The sequence below is a fragment of the Gorilla gorilla genome, chromosome 6 (genome assembly GCF_029281585.2).
Source record: "Gorilla gorilla gorilla isolate KB3781 chromosome 6, NHGRI_mGorGor1-v2.1_pri, whole genome shotgun sequence".
NCBI classification, from domain to species: domain Eukaryota; kingdom Metazoa; phylum Chordata; class Mammalia; order Primates; family Hominidae; genus Gorilla; species Gorilla gorilla.
In genome coordinates this window covers 74482594-74496323 of record NC_073230.2, presented here as the reverse complement: position 1 = coordinate 74496323, position 13730 = coordinate 74482594, and the positions used below count along the sequence as shown (strand labels likewise).

General features: G+C 42.5%; 1 protein-coding gene across 1 annotated transcript in view; it reads right to left on the bottom strand.

The window, feature by feature from the left end:
• Positions 1 to 686: 686 nt before the first annotated feature.
• Positions 687 to 13730, bottom strand: part of LOC109027741 (integrator complex subunit 4-like) — a 49203-nt gene continuing 36159 nt past the window's right edge. The window contains 5 exon segments of the mRNA XM_055347848.1: positions 687 to 1271; positions 7888 to 8031; positions 8250 to 8409; positions 10869 to 11010; positions 13543 to 13667. Coding sequence (XP_055203823.1) covers positions 1215 to 1271; positions 7888 to 8031; positions 8250 to 8409; positions 10869 to 11010; positions 13543 to 13667 — 628 coding nt within the window. The 3' untranslated portion in view covers positions 687 to 1214.

Here is a 13730-nt window from a genome sequence, read left to right as displayed (position 1 = left end):
GGCATATAATGAGCAGCGAGAATGAGCATCACCATCTTGGTTTTGGTGGGTTCTGGCTGGCATTTTTTTAAACCACATCCTGTTTTATCAGCAGAGTCTTTGTGACCTATATCTTATGCTGGCCTTCTATCTCATCCTGATAGAAGGTTAGAATGCCTAACCTCCTGGGAATGCAGCCCAGTAGGTCTCAGCCTTATCTCACCCAGCTGCTATTTAAGATGGAGTCGCTGGATTAAGAAAATGTGGCACATATACACCATGGAATACTATGCAGCCATAAAAATGGATGAGTTCATGTCCTTTGTAGGGACATGGATGAAATTGGAAACCATCATTCTCAGTAAACTATCGCAAGAACAAAAAACCAAACACCGCATATTCTCACTCATAGGTGGGAACTGAACAATGAGATCACATGGACACAGGAAGGGGAATATCACACTCTGGGGACTGTGGTGGGGTGGGGGGAGGGGGGAGGGATAGCATTGGGAGATATACCTAATGCTAGATGACGAGTTAGTGGGTGCAGCGCACCAGCATGGCACATGTATACATATATAACTAACCTGCACAATGTGCACATGTACCCTAAAACTTAAAGTATAAAAAAAAAAAAAAAAAAAAAAGATGGAGTCGCTCTGATTTTGAAGCAGAATATCTCTGACACCTTCACAGGTGGGAACTGGAGTGCACGGGTGCTGGCAGGGGCAAACTCCACTCACTCAGCCCACTGTGCTCCACCACTTGTGGGAGGGGGAGCATGCAGGTGACTGGGTGCAGGAGCTGAGACATTTTTGGACCCTGGCAGGAGCAAACTCTGTACTGGCCCCATGGCAGCATCTGGGGGATGCTCATGACTTCTGAAACCCCAGAAGGACTCTTACAGTGCCCTTTTAGCTTTGCTGTCCATGGATAGCTTAAGTGTTAACAGCTCAGTGGAGGGACAGTGTGATAGCCTTTTGCACCCATACTCATGGTACCTGAGTTCTTGTCTGGCATCCAGGAGGAATGAGGTTGCAAGAACAAATTGAAGATGGTAAATGTGAGATATTTTATTGCCAATCAAAGTGGCTCTCAGCAAGAAGGGGAGCAGAAAAGGATATTGAGCAAGATTATCTTCCCCTGAAGTTTGGTCATCCCTGGCCAGACTTTTCTCTGAAATTATTCCATCATGCTTTCTCTGTGAAGTCAAGCTCCTTCTCTCTAATGTCCAATCATAGTCTCCAATGTCCAGCTGCTTCTCCTCTCTCTGCTGGCTGAGCCTGGGGTTTCTGTGGGCACAAGAAGCAGGGTGGGGTGGGACATGGGTGGTTTTGGAAAAGGCAACATTCAAGCGGGAAAACAGAGATGTAAATTTTCACTTTGAGCAGTGCTATCAGGCTTTTTGGCATGAGGGTGGGGCCCTTACCAGGGATCTGCCCTCCCAAAATTTCTCTGCCTCCTGTCCCTATCGTTTGAATGCCTCTGACATTAAGATCCACTACAACATTATGGGAAAAGTCTATTGGAATTATAGTCAATGAGAAATGGAAGAATTAGGATGGGCTATTCTGAAAGGCGTAGCATTAGTTACATTTGCGTTTACAAGTTTTTTATTAACCTATATTTATTACTTATGAATATATATCATGTTTTATTCTGTCTAGTTTAAACATATACACTAGATAATAAAAGTGGTCCCCACTGTGAAAGAAAAATAAACCTCTGGACCCCCAAATCACTAAGCCAATGGAAAAGTCAAGCTGGAAACTATGTCAGGCAAACCTGCCTCCTATTTTATTTCTAAATAAGATAGCTACAAATATAAAAAGCTACATATTTTCCTCACAATTTGCCCATAAGGAAATTCCTTGTCAACAAAGGGCATACAGAACTCAAAGTCATCCCTCTGAGGCTCATCTGAGACAAATGCATATCTGATTTCTTCCTCTGCCCTATTGTTTATGTAAAAATGCAGATTCACTGAGGCAGACTAAATTTTGTATTCAGTGAAGGGCTTATCAAGGACTCAAAATAATGTAATCTTTTGTCTCTTATCTACTTATGACCTGGAAGCCCCCAACTCCAGTTGTCCCACCTTACCAGATCGAACCAATGTACCTCTTACACATATTGATTAATGTCTCATGTCTTCCTAAAATATATGAAAGCAAGCTCTACATTGACCACCTTGTGCACATGTCATCAGGACCTTCTGAGGCTGTGTCACAGGCATGTCTTTAACCCTGGCAAAAAAAACTTTTTAAATTGATTGAGACCTGTCTTAGATACCCTTTAGTTCACACAGCCAAGGCCCTGCTAGCTGGCCACTACCACACCCAGCTGATGCATCGCCATTGCATGGGCTCTGGTTTCTTGATAACAATTGTTTTATTTGGGTAGCAGATGGGCAGATGTGTACCTGAGATTGCAGCACTGTGCTTTTAGGTGACGTGGGATGTTCCAAGCACCAACTTCCAGCCAGTCTATCTTGTGATTGTTTAAAATTCTTTAGTGTAGTGTGAAAATGGGAATAAACAGCTCCTGAATGCTAACAATGGCTGTTAGCACATTTTAGGGTGCTCTAAGGTAGCCATGGAGAAGTTCTGGGTCCTTTTGTGACTCTTCTCTCAGCAGCTGGTGGAATGGTTTTCTTGGGTCTTGTGATCCAGGTTGTATGTATGTAAGGGGAGTTGAGGGCAGGGTGGGGAAAAGAGAAGAGATCCAGATTCCTAGAGGGCACATCCAGGCATTCATTATTCTCCTGGCTTGGTGAGTTTCTTATTTAAATATTTTTCTATTTAATGGTTCATGTGTCCTGAACAAGGAGGTGAGAGAAGAAAAATATCTCAGAACAGTCTCAGGTCTGTGAGGGCTGCAAAATTTATCAAGCACACAGAAATGAAAGTATGGGACTTCAGTCTCACCCCACACCTGTGCCCAGGGACAATTGCTTAAAAAAGTTTCATTTTGGACTAGCTGTCTCACCCATTATTTCTCTTTCTGGGAATTTGTAAAACAAAGAAAAACATGTAGCCAATCAATAGCTTATGAATTCAATGTAAATTATTGGTAAACAACTTAGAATCTGCCTTGTTTTTTTCAAAAATACCCACTTTTAATGGTTGTTAATTGAAATATCTATTCAGGTCAACTTAAATCTATTCTCCTTGTGGCCACCCTCAATATTTTACTTTGAAGACATTATTTTCAAATTAGATTCTGACCTTTTTGATTATTTTAGGCTCCCTGGGGCCTGGCCTGGAACACCCTCCTAGGTGTAAATAGCCCAGCCATCAGCCACCTTCTTAGCAGAGGAGATGAATCAACAGCAGGTCAAAGACACATGCAGTGAGTAGCTCTCTGGGACCTGAGTGTTAATTACAAGGAGAGTCACACAGGTATTCCTGAATGCTTGGACAGCCTGACCTTTCCTGAACCAACTCCTACACCAGCTTTTTCAAGCACACCTTGACCTCTTGTTGGTCAGTCCTCTGGGGTAAAAACTGACCTTCAGGGTTGTCTCCAACAGGAGAGAAACATCAGGTTATTAAAACCTCAGGAATGGCTGGTCATGGTGGCTCACGCCTGTAATCCCAGCACTTTGGGAGGCCGAGGCGGGTGGATCACCTGAGGTTGGGAGTTCAAGTCCTGCCTGACCAACATGGAGAAACCCAGTCTCTACTAAAAATACCAAATTAGCCAGGCGTGGTGGCGCATATCTGTAATCCCAGCTACTTGGGAGGCTGAGGCAGGAGAATCGCTTGAACCCAGGAGGCAGAGGTTGCAGCGAGCTGAGATCACATCACTGCACTCCAGCCTGGGCAACAAGAGCGAAACTCTGTCGGGAAGGGGAGAGGAGGGGAGGGGAGGGGAGAAGGAAGGAAGGATAGAAAGAAAGACAGAAAGAAAGAAGGAAGGGAGAGAGAGAGAGGGGGAAAGAAAGAAAAAGAAAGAAAAGAGAAAGAAAGAAAAAAGAAGAAGGAAGGAACGAAGGAAAAAGGAGGGAGGGAGGAAGGAAGGAAGGAAGGAAGGAAAGAAAGAAAAGGTAAGAAAGAAAACCGTGGATGACTGCGGACGGCCACAGGTGACATTTCAAGCTGTGAATTTGGAGAGCGTGGGCGCTCCAGGCAACTGTGGGGTGACTGCTCCCCCTGGTGGCCATATATGGCTAAAGCAAGTACAAGTCCAGACACACCTGGAGAACAGGTGCCATCGCCTGAAAGCAACCGTAACCACGACAACAAGGCCAGGTGCAGAACCCAGGTCTCCCCCCTTTATTAGAACCTGTGGAGAGATCATGAATGTATTCTCCGATATGTTCATTTTCAGGGGTTAAAAAAAAATCTCCCACAGTGTCACTTCTCCCAGGAACGTGTGTATGTGAATGGCTTAAAAACTGTTGCCCTTGACAAGGAAATGTACCAATCTCCAATGACAGAATATTTAATCGAGGAAAGGTCTCATTAACAGATGTTAAGGAGAACTACAAACCACTGCTCAATGAAATAAAAGAGAATACAAACAAATGGAACAACATTCCATGCTCATGGGTTGGAACAATCAATATCGTGAAAATGGCCATACTGCCCAAGGTAATTTATAGATTCAATGCCATCCCCATCAAGCTACCAATGACTTTCTTCACAGAATTGGAAAAAACTACTTTAAAGTTCATATGGAACAAAAAAGAGCCCGCATCGCCGAGTCAATCCTAAGCCAAAAGAACAAAGCCAGAGGCATCATGCTACCTGACTTCAAACTATACTACAAGGCTACAATAACCAAAACAGCATGGTACTGGTACCAAAACAGAGATATAGATCAATGGAACAGAACAGAGTCCTCAGAAATAATGCCACATATCTACAACCACCTGATCTTTGACAAACCTGACAGAAACAAGCAGTGGGGAAAGGATTCCCTATTTAATAAATGGTGCTGGGAAAACTGGCTAGTCGTATGTAGAAAGCTGAAACTGGATCCCTTCCTTACACCTTATACAAAAATTAATTCAAGATGGATTAAAGACTTACATGTTAGAACTAAAACCATAAAAACCCTAGAAGAAAACCTAGGCAATACAATTCAGGACATAGGCATGGGCAAGGACTTCATGTCTAAAACAGCAAAAGCAATGGCAACAAAAGCCAAAATTGACAAACGGGATCTAATTAAACTAAAGAGCTTCTGCACAGCAAAAGAAACTACCATCAGACTGAACAGGCAACCTACAAAATGGGAGAAAATTTTCGCAACCTACTCATCTGACAAAGGGCAGATATCCAGAATCTACAATGAACTCAAATAAATTTACAAGAAAAAAACAAACAACCCCATCAAAAAGTGGGTGGAGGATATGAACAGACACTTCTCAAAAGAAGACATTTATGCAGCCAAAAACACATGAAAAAATGCTCATCATCACTGGCCATCAGAGAAATGCAAATCAAAACCACAATGAGATACCATCTCACACCAGTTAGAATGGTGATCATTAAAAAGTCAGGAAACAACAGGTGCTGGAGAGGATGTGGAGAAATAGGAACACTTTTACACTGTTGGTGGGACTCTAAACTAGTTCAACCATTGTGGATGTCAGTGTGGCGATTCCTCAGGGATCTAGAACTAGAAATACCATTTGACCCAGCCATCCCATTACTGGGTATACACCCAAAGGATTATAAATCATGCTGCTATAAAGATACATGCACACATATGTTTATTGCGGCACCATTCACAATAGCAAAGACTTGGAACCAACCCAAATGTCCAACAACGATAGACTGCATTAAGAAAATGTGGCACTTATACACCATGGAATACTATGCAGCCATAAAACATGATGAAACTGGAAACCATCATTCTCAGCAAACTATCACAAGGATAAAAAACCAAACACCGCATGTTCTCACTCATAGGTGGGAACTGAACAATGAGAACACATGGACACAGGAAGGGGAACATCACACCCCGGGGACTGTTGTGGGGTGGGGGGAGGGGGGAGGGATAGCATTTGGAGATATACCCAATGCTAAGTGACGAGTTAATGGGTGCAGCACACCAACATGGCACATGTATACATATGTAACAAACCTGCACATTGTACACATGTACCCTAAAACTTAAAGTATAATAAAATAAAATAAAATAAAATAAATAGTTAATGAATGGAGTTCTGCAGGCTTTGCTTTAAAGAACAGATCTACAGTATTTTAATGGGGAATGTAATCTCAGTGTCATCTCTGAGGCATGTTTACTGCTATATCTCTATCGAGCACCTGAAGTAGTGCCTGGAACAGAGGAATGAGTCAGGGTGTGGTGACTGGACTGGATGGCACTTTCAAAGCACTGGACCTGTCCCACGATGGGGCAGTGAGTTTCCCGTCCCTTTACCTATAAGGTATCTAAAAGGTTTAGCCTTGCGTGTGGTAGATGTGCTTTGAAGGGGGTTTAGGAGACAGTCTGGGAGATGACCCTTAAGTAACCTGCCTACAATCTCCTTTACACTCAGGTGATCAGTGAAGTTTTTTTCAGGGACAATGTAAAACAGTAGTTCTGCTGGTATCACTGACTACGTATTAGAATCACCTATGAACTCTTAAACACTAGTGTCCATAGGCCCTATTCTCAGGATTTTGATTGAATTAATGTAGGCTGACACCTATTCATCTGTTCTTAATGCTTTCTGAGTAATCCTAAAGTGCAGTGAAGGTGGACAACCACTAATGTGGAAACAAAACAAAACAAAACAAAAACACTCCAATATGCAATACAACTTCACAGCTAGCTCAGACCTAGTTCTCTGCAGGTCTCATAATTTATAATAATTTCTGCTTGGAAGCCAGAAGGCCCGTTCCTTTATTGTCACCATAGCTGAAAAGCATAATCTTCAAGGCCTGATTCATCCTTACCTCCTCCAGGAAGCCTTCTCTGCCTGTTCCAGCCTATTTTCCTGTCCCCTTATTGTACTTCCTGCCAGTGCTTGCATCCCTGCTTTGACTCATATCCCTTTGGCCCTTCTCTCATATCCCTTGTGCCCTTCTCCTTTCCTTTCCTGAGCCTCCACCACACTCCAAATTGAATACTCTAAAAGGTTTAGGGCCTGCATGTGGTAGAGGTGCTTTGAAAGGGTTTTTTAGGAGACAGTCTAGGAGATGACCCATCCTGTGCATGTCTACTCACCAAACCCTGTTTTATAATTGCCTGCCCATTTGTATGTCTCTCAATGAAACTGTGCACACCCCGAGAGGAAGAACTGTGACATATTTACCTTGGCAACCACAGCACTTAGTGCATGCAATAGAGTAAACACGATTGCACAGATGGATGGAAGGAAGGATGAATGAGTGGACAGATGGATGAATGAAGGAGTAGTACTCTTTGTGGGGCTTAACTGCACTGTCTGAATTGATTAGTGTCTCTACTACATTTCTCATGTGTCTCTATTACATCTATGTAACTTGGGAAAGAATATTTCCTAGTAATCGCTTTTTCCCATCCATAAATTTTATCTGCCAGCTGACTGACTCACAGCCTGAAAGGAACTTGTTTATTATAGTTTTCTGTAACAAAAGACCAAATCTTAACGTCACATTACAAGATTAGAAAAGGTCTTATCATTTACTGAACCCTTACTGGGTCCTGGGGGCTTTAAATACATTATCTCTTTATGTCAACTCCTCCTATTTGTCAGTTGTAGAATCTGAGACTCAGAGTTTAAAGTAACTTGCTCCAAACCACACTCAGCAGTAGTTGAGATTCAAGCCTAGGTTCTTTCCCACAGAGGCTCATTTCTTCTCCTGTCCCAGTTTCTGTCCCTCAAGTAGAGACTACAGGGGTACTAACATTAAATACTTCAACACAAGGTCAGTCTAGAAGCTCCACGACGACCCAAACCCGACAGACCTGGACCTTAACAGTGTTCTGAGGATCCTGCACATGCTCCAGGGTTGCATCAACATCCAGGGCAACCACCAACCCAGAGGTAAACCGCAAAGGGTTGTCTGACTCGCCCGCTGGCTCAGTGATGGTGGCTGAGGCTTTGTGGATCTGTAAGCAAGAGGAAAATCCTCTGATTCTAAAGCCAGGTCATTCCTGGACAAGAAAACACATCTTTTTTCTGTCTCCTTATCTAATGAGTGGGCATGTGGGAGCCACTCAGAGGAAGAGCCTAGCCCAGCTGCTCCATTGGTCAAAGAAGATCACCAAGGTAAAGATTTTTGACCGTCTGGACAGATTTGGCCTACAGGGGCCAAATAGACCCTGACCTGCTCTGGAAGTGGGAGATGCAGAAAGGCACTCTGTCGCAGCATGGTCTGTAGAATTTTGACCACTTCTGCAGGTTTGGATGTCATGAATCGGGGCATAAGGTCAAGGAGTTTGTCCACAAAGCTGTCCTGCAAGTGGGGCAAATCAGCAATGAAATACCTGGAGGAACAAACAGAAGCAACTGACTCATTCAACTGTGCACTCATTCACCACAGGCTGGGCCCCAGACACCTACCAAACCCTGAAGTAGGAAGAATGATGAAGTGAGAGGAGCTTGCAGTTTACGACCAAGATAGACTGGTACCTATACAATCATGCCTCAGTCACATGATCATCAGAAAGGCCTCTGTTTATTGATAACCATTATGTGCCAGGCATACTCTTAAGTGTTTTACATGATCTTATTTAACTCCCAGCAATCCTATGCATCATTAGAATTTTTATTTTCATATTATAGATTCATTAATTATTTTAACAAATACATTTTTAAGACCTACGAAGCACCAAGCACTATTTTAGGTTCTGGAAACACAGTGAACAAAAGAGAACAAAACGATTGCTTCAATGGAGCTTACATTCAAGTGGCAGAAACACTGAGACTCAGAGGGGATGATGCCTCACTGAGGCTCAGAAAAGTTAAGTACGTTACTCCTGGCTCAGACTGATCCAATTTTGGGCCTCGTGCCAGTGGATAGTCAAAAAATATCTCACTGAGGAGGTGATATCTGTGCAGGAACTCAAAGGATGAATTAAGAACATCAGATGAAGAACTTTGGGGATTCAGAGCTATCATCTTCCCAAAAATCTTTTCAACCCCACTGTGCAAAAACAGACTCTCTTCTTTAAAGAATCTAAAGCCAAAAGTAAGGCATGAACTTATTTCAGATTCAAAACTAGAATTTATTTTTTATTTTCTTTTTGAGAAGGAGTCTCGCACTATTGCCCGGGCTGGTGTGCAATGGCGTGATCTCGGCTCACTGGAACCTCTGCCTCCTGGGTTCAAGCAATTCTCCTGCCTCAGCCTCCCGAGTAGCTGGGATTACAGCTGCCCACCACCACGCCCTACTAATTTTTTGTATTTTTTAGTAGAGACAGGGTTTCATTATGTTGGCTAGGCTGGTCTCGAACTCCTGACCTCATGATCCACCCGCCTCAGCCTCCCAAAGTGCTGGGATTACAGGCGTGAGCCACCGCGCCCAGCCTCAAAACTAGGATCTTAAAAAGCCAAGCTAGATGGTACAGTTCGCTAGACAGCATTACCTGCTGGTGAAGGTAGCGTTGCAACTCAGCCCTGTAAGAAGCTATCATCACCCCAATGACAAGTACAGAGTCACAAAAACCTCAGGTTTGGTGAACTTCATGAGGGCAGAGACAATGAGCGGAAGAAATGAAACAGACTTCATCAGTGCTTTAAGATCCTATGTCTTCTCCCAGTATTATTCTGCCAGCATACCAGAAGTCTGGTCACTCCCTTGACTCCTATTTCTTCATCAAGCTTTCCATTCAACTACTGCATGGGCTTTAACAGATTCATTCCATATAAAACTCTGAAAAAATATATGTATTCTACAAAATAAAATTTACCTACAAAATTACAAAACAATTGTTTGTAGATTACAGAGAAATATGCAAGTATAAGTATAAGAATAGGGCCTGGGGCAGTGGTTCACACCTGTAATCCCAATACTTTGGGAGGCAGAGGCAGGAGGATCTCTTGAAGCCAGGAGTTTGAGACCAGCCTGAGCAACACAGCAAGACCCCATCTCTAAAAAAAATATTAAAAATTATCCAGGCATGGTGGCACATGCCTGTAGTCCTAGCTACTCAGGAGTCTGAAGCAGGATGATAGCTTTAGCCCAGGAGTTCGAGGGTGCAGTGAGCTGTGCCAGTCTGGGTGACAGAGTGAGACCCTGTCTCAAAAAATAATAATGAGGTCAGACGCGGTGGTGGCTCATGCCTGTAATCCCAGCACTTTGGGAGGCCAAGGCAGGCAGATCACTTGAGGTCAGGAGTTAGAGACCAGCCTGGCCAACATGATGAAACCCCATCTCTACTAAAAATGCAAAAATTAGCCAGGTGTGGTGGCAGGCACCTGTAGTCCGAACTACTTGGGAGGCTGAGGCAGAAGAATCACTTGAACCCAGGAGGCGGAGGCTGCAGTGAGCCAAGACTGCGCCACTGCACTCCAGCCTGGGTGACAGAGCAAGACTCTGTCTCAAATAAATAAATAAATAAATAAATAAATAAATAAATAAGAATGGTGTGAACGAACAGTGTTGAAAAAAACAGATGACTAATGATTTTTTTCAACAAACGTATTTACACGTTTTCTTCATATTACTTGTGTTTTTATGGCCTAGCCGAGTGCTAAATGCAAGTGATTCCTGGTAGGTTTAGTTTTGAAGCTCCAACTTCAAAGAAGTTTCTATTAATATTAAGGAAAAAAACCAAATTAGTTTTTTTTTTCCTAATTTAAGGTTAACGACATGGCCACAGATGATAGCTTGGCTGCACAAGCTAAACCAAGGAATGTGATTTGTGATTGTTCCTATTGCCTGCAAGTGCTATACTCCGTGTAACCAAGATTTTATAAGCCGGAAGAGTTATAAAATACTTACCTCTGAAAAAAGTCTACTTCCTGTAAAAATTTTTCACACATCCCAAATAAGGGGTAAAGTCTGTAGAAAAGAAACATAAAATAATTTGCTTGTGAAATCTGCAAACTGAGGAGGATCAAAAGTCCCAGAAACCTGAGCCTAAATTAAAGGAAAGTTAGTGTATTTTACACTATAAAAATGATCTCTAAAAGTAACAGAAGACTCCTAATGGACCTGGGGGAAACACCTGTCGGGATCCCAAGACCTGATTAAACCACTGCAGTGCCCATTAAGCTCAAAGAATATTAAAAATCAAAGACTATCACAGGCTACACTTGGCACTAGACTCACTACGAATACAGAAGAGAAGCATAGCATGTGGGCAGTACAGTGTCAAGTTCCCCTTCTTCAGGAGTCCTTGCTTTATTAGCATCTCAGCTAGTATGGTCTCTATACCTATCTGATTTAGATCTCATCTCCTTGCACATGAGCTGTCAGCATTGGGATGAAAGCTCCCAGATAGCTGTGTGGACTGCTGCAAGATCTATCCAGTTTCAAGAATCACTGCACTCAATGAAGCCTACAGCCATTGTATCGGCATCTGGAAACTAGTTCATTTATATTTCCTTCTGGTCTACATGCAATTTACTCAGAGATCATTTTTTCCATAGCGGTATAGCCTACTAAGGTAGTTGATACTGTAAGGGCTCCAAGAAACATACCTAAAAGTTAACTAAATTCCTATGCAAGAGGGGAAAAGGTTTTGCTACTATTTTGCCGACAGACATAGATGGTGTTCCTTCCTCTCTATCTTGAATTACTTGGCCTCACAGTACTTGAGAACATTCCATTTCAGTAAAAAGTTATTGCATACCTAAATAATCCAGGCAACATGCTAGGTCAATATGACTTACTAAGTTTTGACCTTTGTATATTTTCTTCCTATTTCTTGTATGTAATTTCTGCGTGAAATTTCCCACTTGTTTTCTTTAATATATTTTTATTGGAGGAATAAAAGTTCCCACCAAGATAAAACAAATACTCTTTCCTTATGTAAAAATATGTAAGAGAATGATGTCAAAGTTTAGTCTTTTTATTAAAATATAGTCTCCATGAGTAGACTTTGTATTCATCATATATTTCCTAGCACAGGCAGCATTCAATAAGTATTTGCTGAATGAACAAAAAATGGGGCCGGGGGTAGATGGCAAATGGAAACCTACTCTGGAAGCAACATTCATTCTAATTCTTTTCCTGAAAAAAAAAAACAACAAAAAAAAGTAGCACTTGAAAGTTTTTAAACTAATCTTCTACCAGAAATGGAAGTGAAATTTCATAGTGAGGTTACCCACCAAACACCACAAGGAGTGAGAGGGCTAGAAGGGAGAATTCCAGCCAAGCAAGGGCACAAAGGAAAGCAATTTGGCCAAGCAGTGACATTTCCTCATTTGTTTGCCTGATTATATAGAGAATCATCTTGGAGAGACTCCAGGAAGTAAAATACAAAAAGATTTGGGAACTCTCCCCAGACGTCAAAAAAGAGCAGGCATCCTCATCAACAGACCATATACATGAAGTAGGCCTCTAATACTAAGATCTCCTACTTTTCCTTTGGTGTGAGGGAAGGAAAGCTATCAAAGTGAGGCTCACTCGGGGGCTAACAATCATTAAAGAATACAAATTACCAATTTAAACTAGTCTAGACTTTCATTGTAAGTAGGCAAAGACAATGGAAAATGACTAGGTGTTACAAACGACAATCAGGAGCTGTAAAGGAGACCAAGCAGTCCTCAAAAAGAGTTAAGTCAAGGCAAGAAAGCACAAAAAACTTTTTAAAAAATTCTAATCAACAACCTCAGTGAGAGTTAACAGGGATTTAAAAGGATATTACATTGACAAAGCAAGAGAAACTGCTACAGAAACAGCAGATGACAAGAAGAGAAACTATACAGCAGAAAAAAAAAGGAAAAAAATAGTAGAGAAGCACACTTGGAAATAAAACACATAATACCGAAATCAAACTCAACAGTTGAGAACAGCGGAATCAACAACAATGTAAACTGAAATGATAAACTAAAAAGAGCATATTAAAGAATTTACTGGCCAGGCACAGTGGCTCATGCTTGTAATTCCAACACTTTGGGAGGCTGAGGCAGGCGGATCACCCGCGATCAGAAGTTCAAGACCAGCCTGACCAAACATGGAGAAACCCTGTCTCTACTAAAAATACAAAATTAGCCGGGTGCAGTGGCGCATGCCTGTAATCCCAGCTACTTGGGAGGCTGAGGCAGGAGAATCATTTGAATCCGGGAGGCGGAGGTTGCAGTGAGCTGGGGTGGTGCCACTGCACTCCAGCCCAAGCAACAGGTTAGGAATTCGAGACCAGCCTGGCCAACATGGTGATACCCCGTCTCTACTAAAAATACAAAAATTAGCTGGGTGTGGTAGCGGGCGCCTATCATCCCAGCTACTCAGGAGGCTGAGGCAGGAGAATTGCTTGAACCCGGGAGGCAGAGGTTTCAGTGAGCCGAGATCAGGCCACTGCACTCCAGCCTGGGTGACAGAATGAGACTCTGTCTTCAAAAAAAAAAAAAGGAAGGAAAAGCAAAGCAAAGAAAACTCAGACCACCCTAGCTACACTGCAGAAGGAGATGCCAAAGCTGCCTGCCAACACATCAGGGCCCATCCTAAGCACAGAGGATACAAGCTGGATCATCCATGTCTGGTTCAGCTGTGTCAAAAAATGGGTGGGTGCTCAGAAGCTCTGGCACCAAGGGTAGCACCAGGGTTGGATGCTGACTTCCCAGAAACTTCAAGCACCTGAAACAAACAAATAAGAATGCACATCAACAAATTAGTAAAGTTAGTCCTTTGAAAAGTACT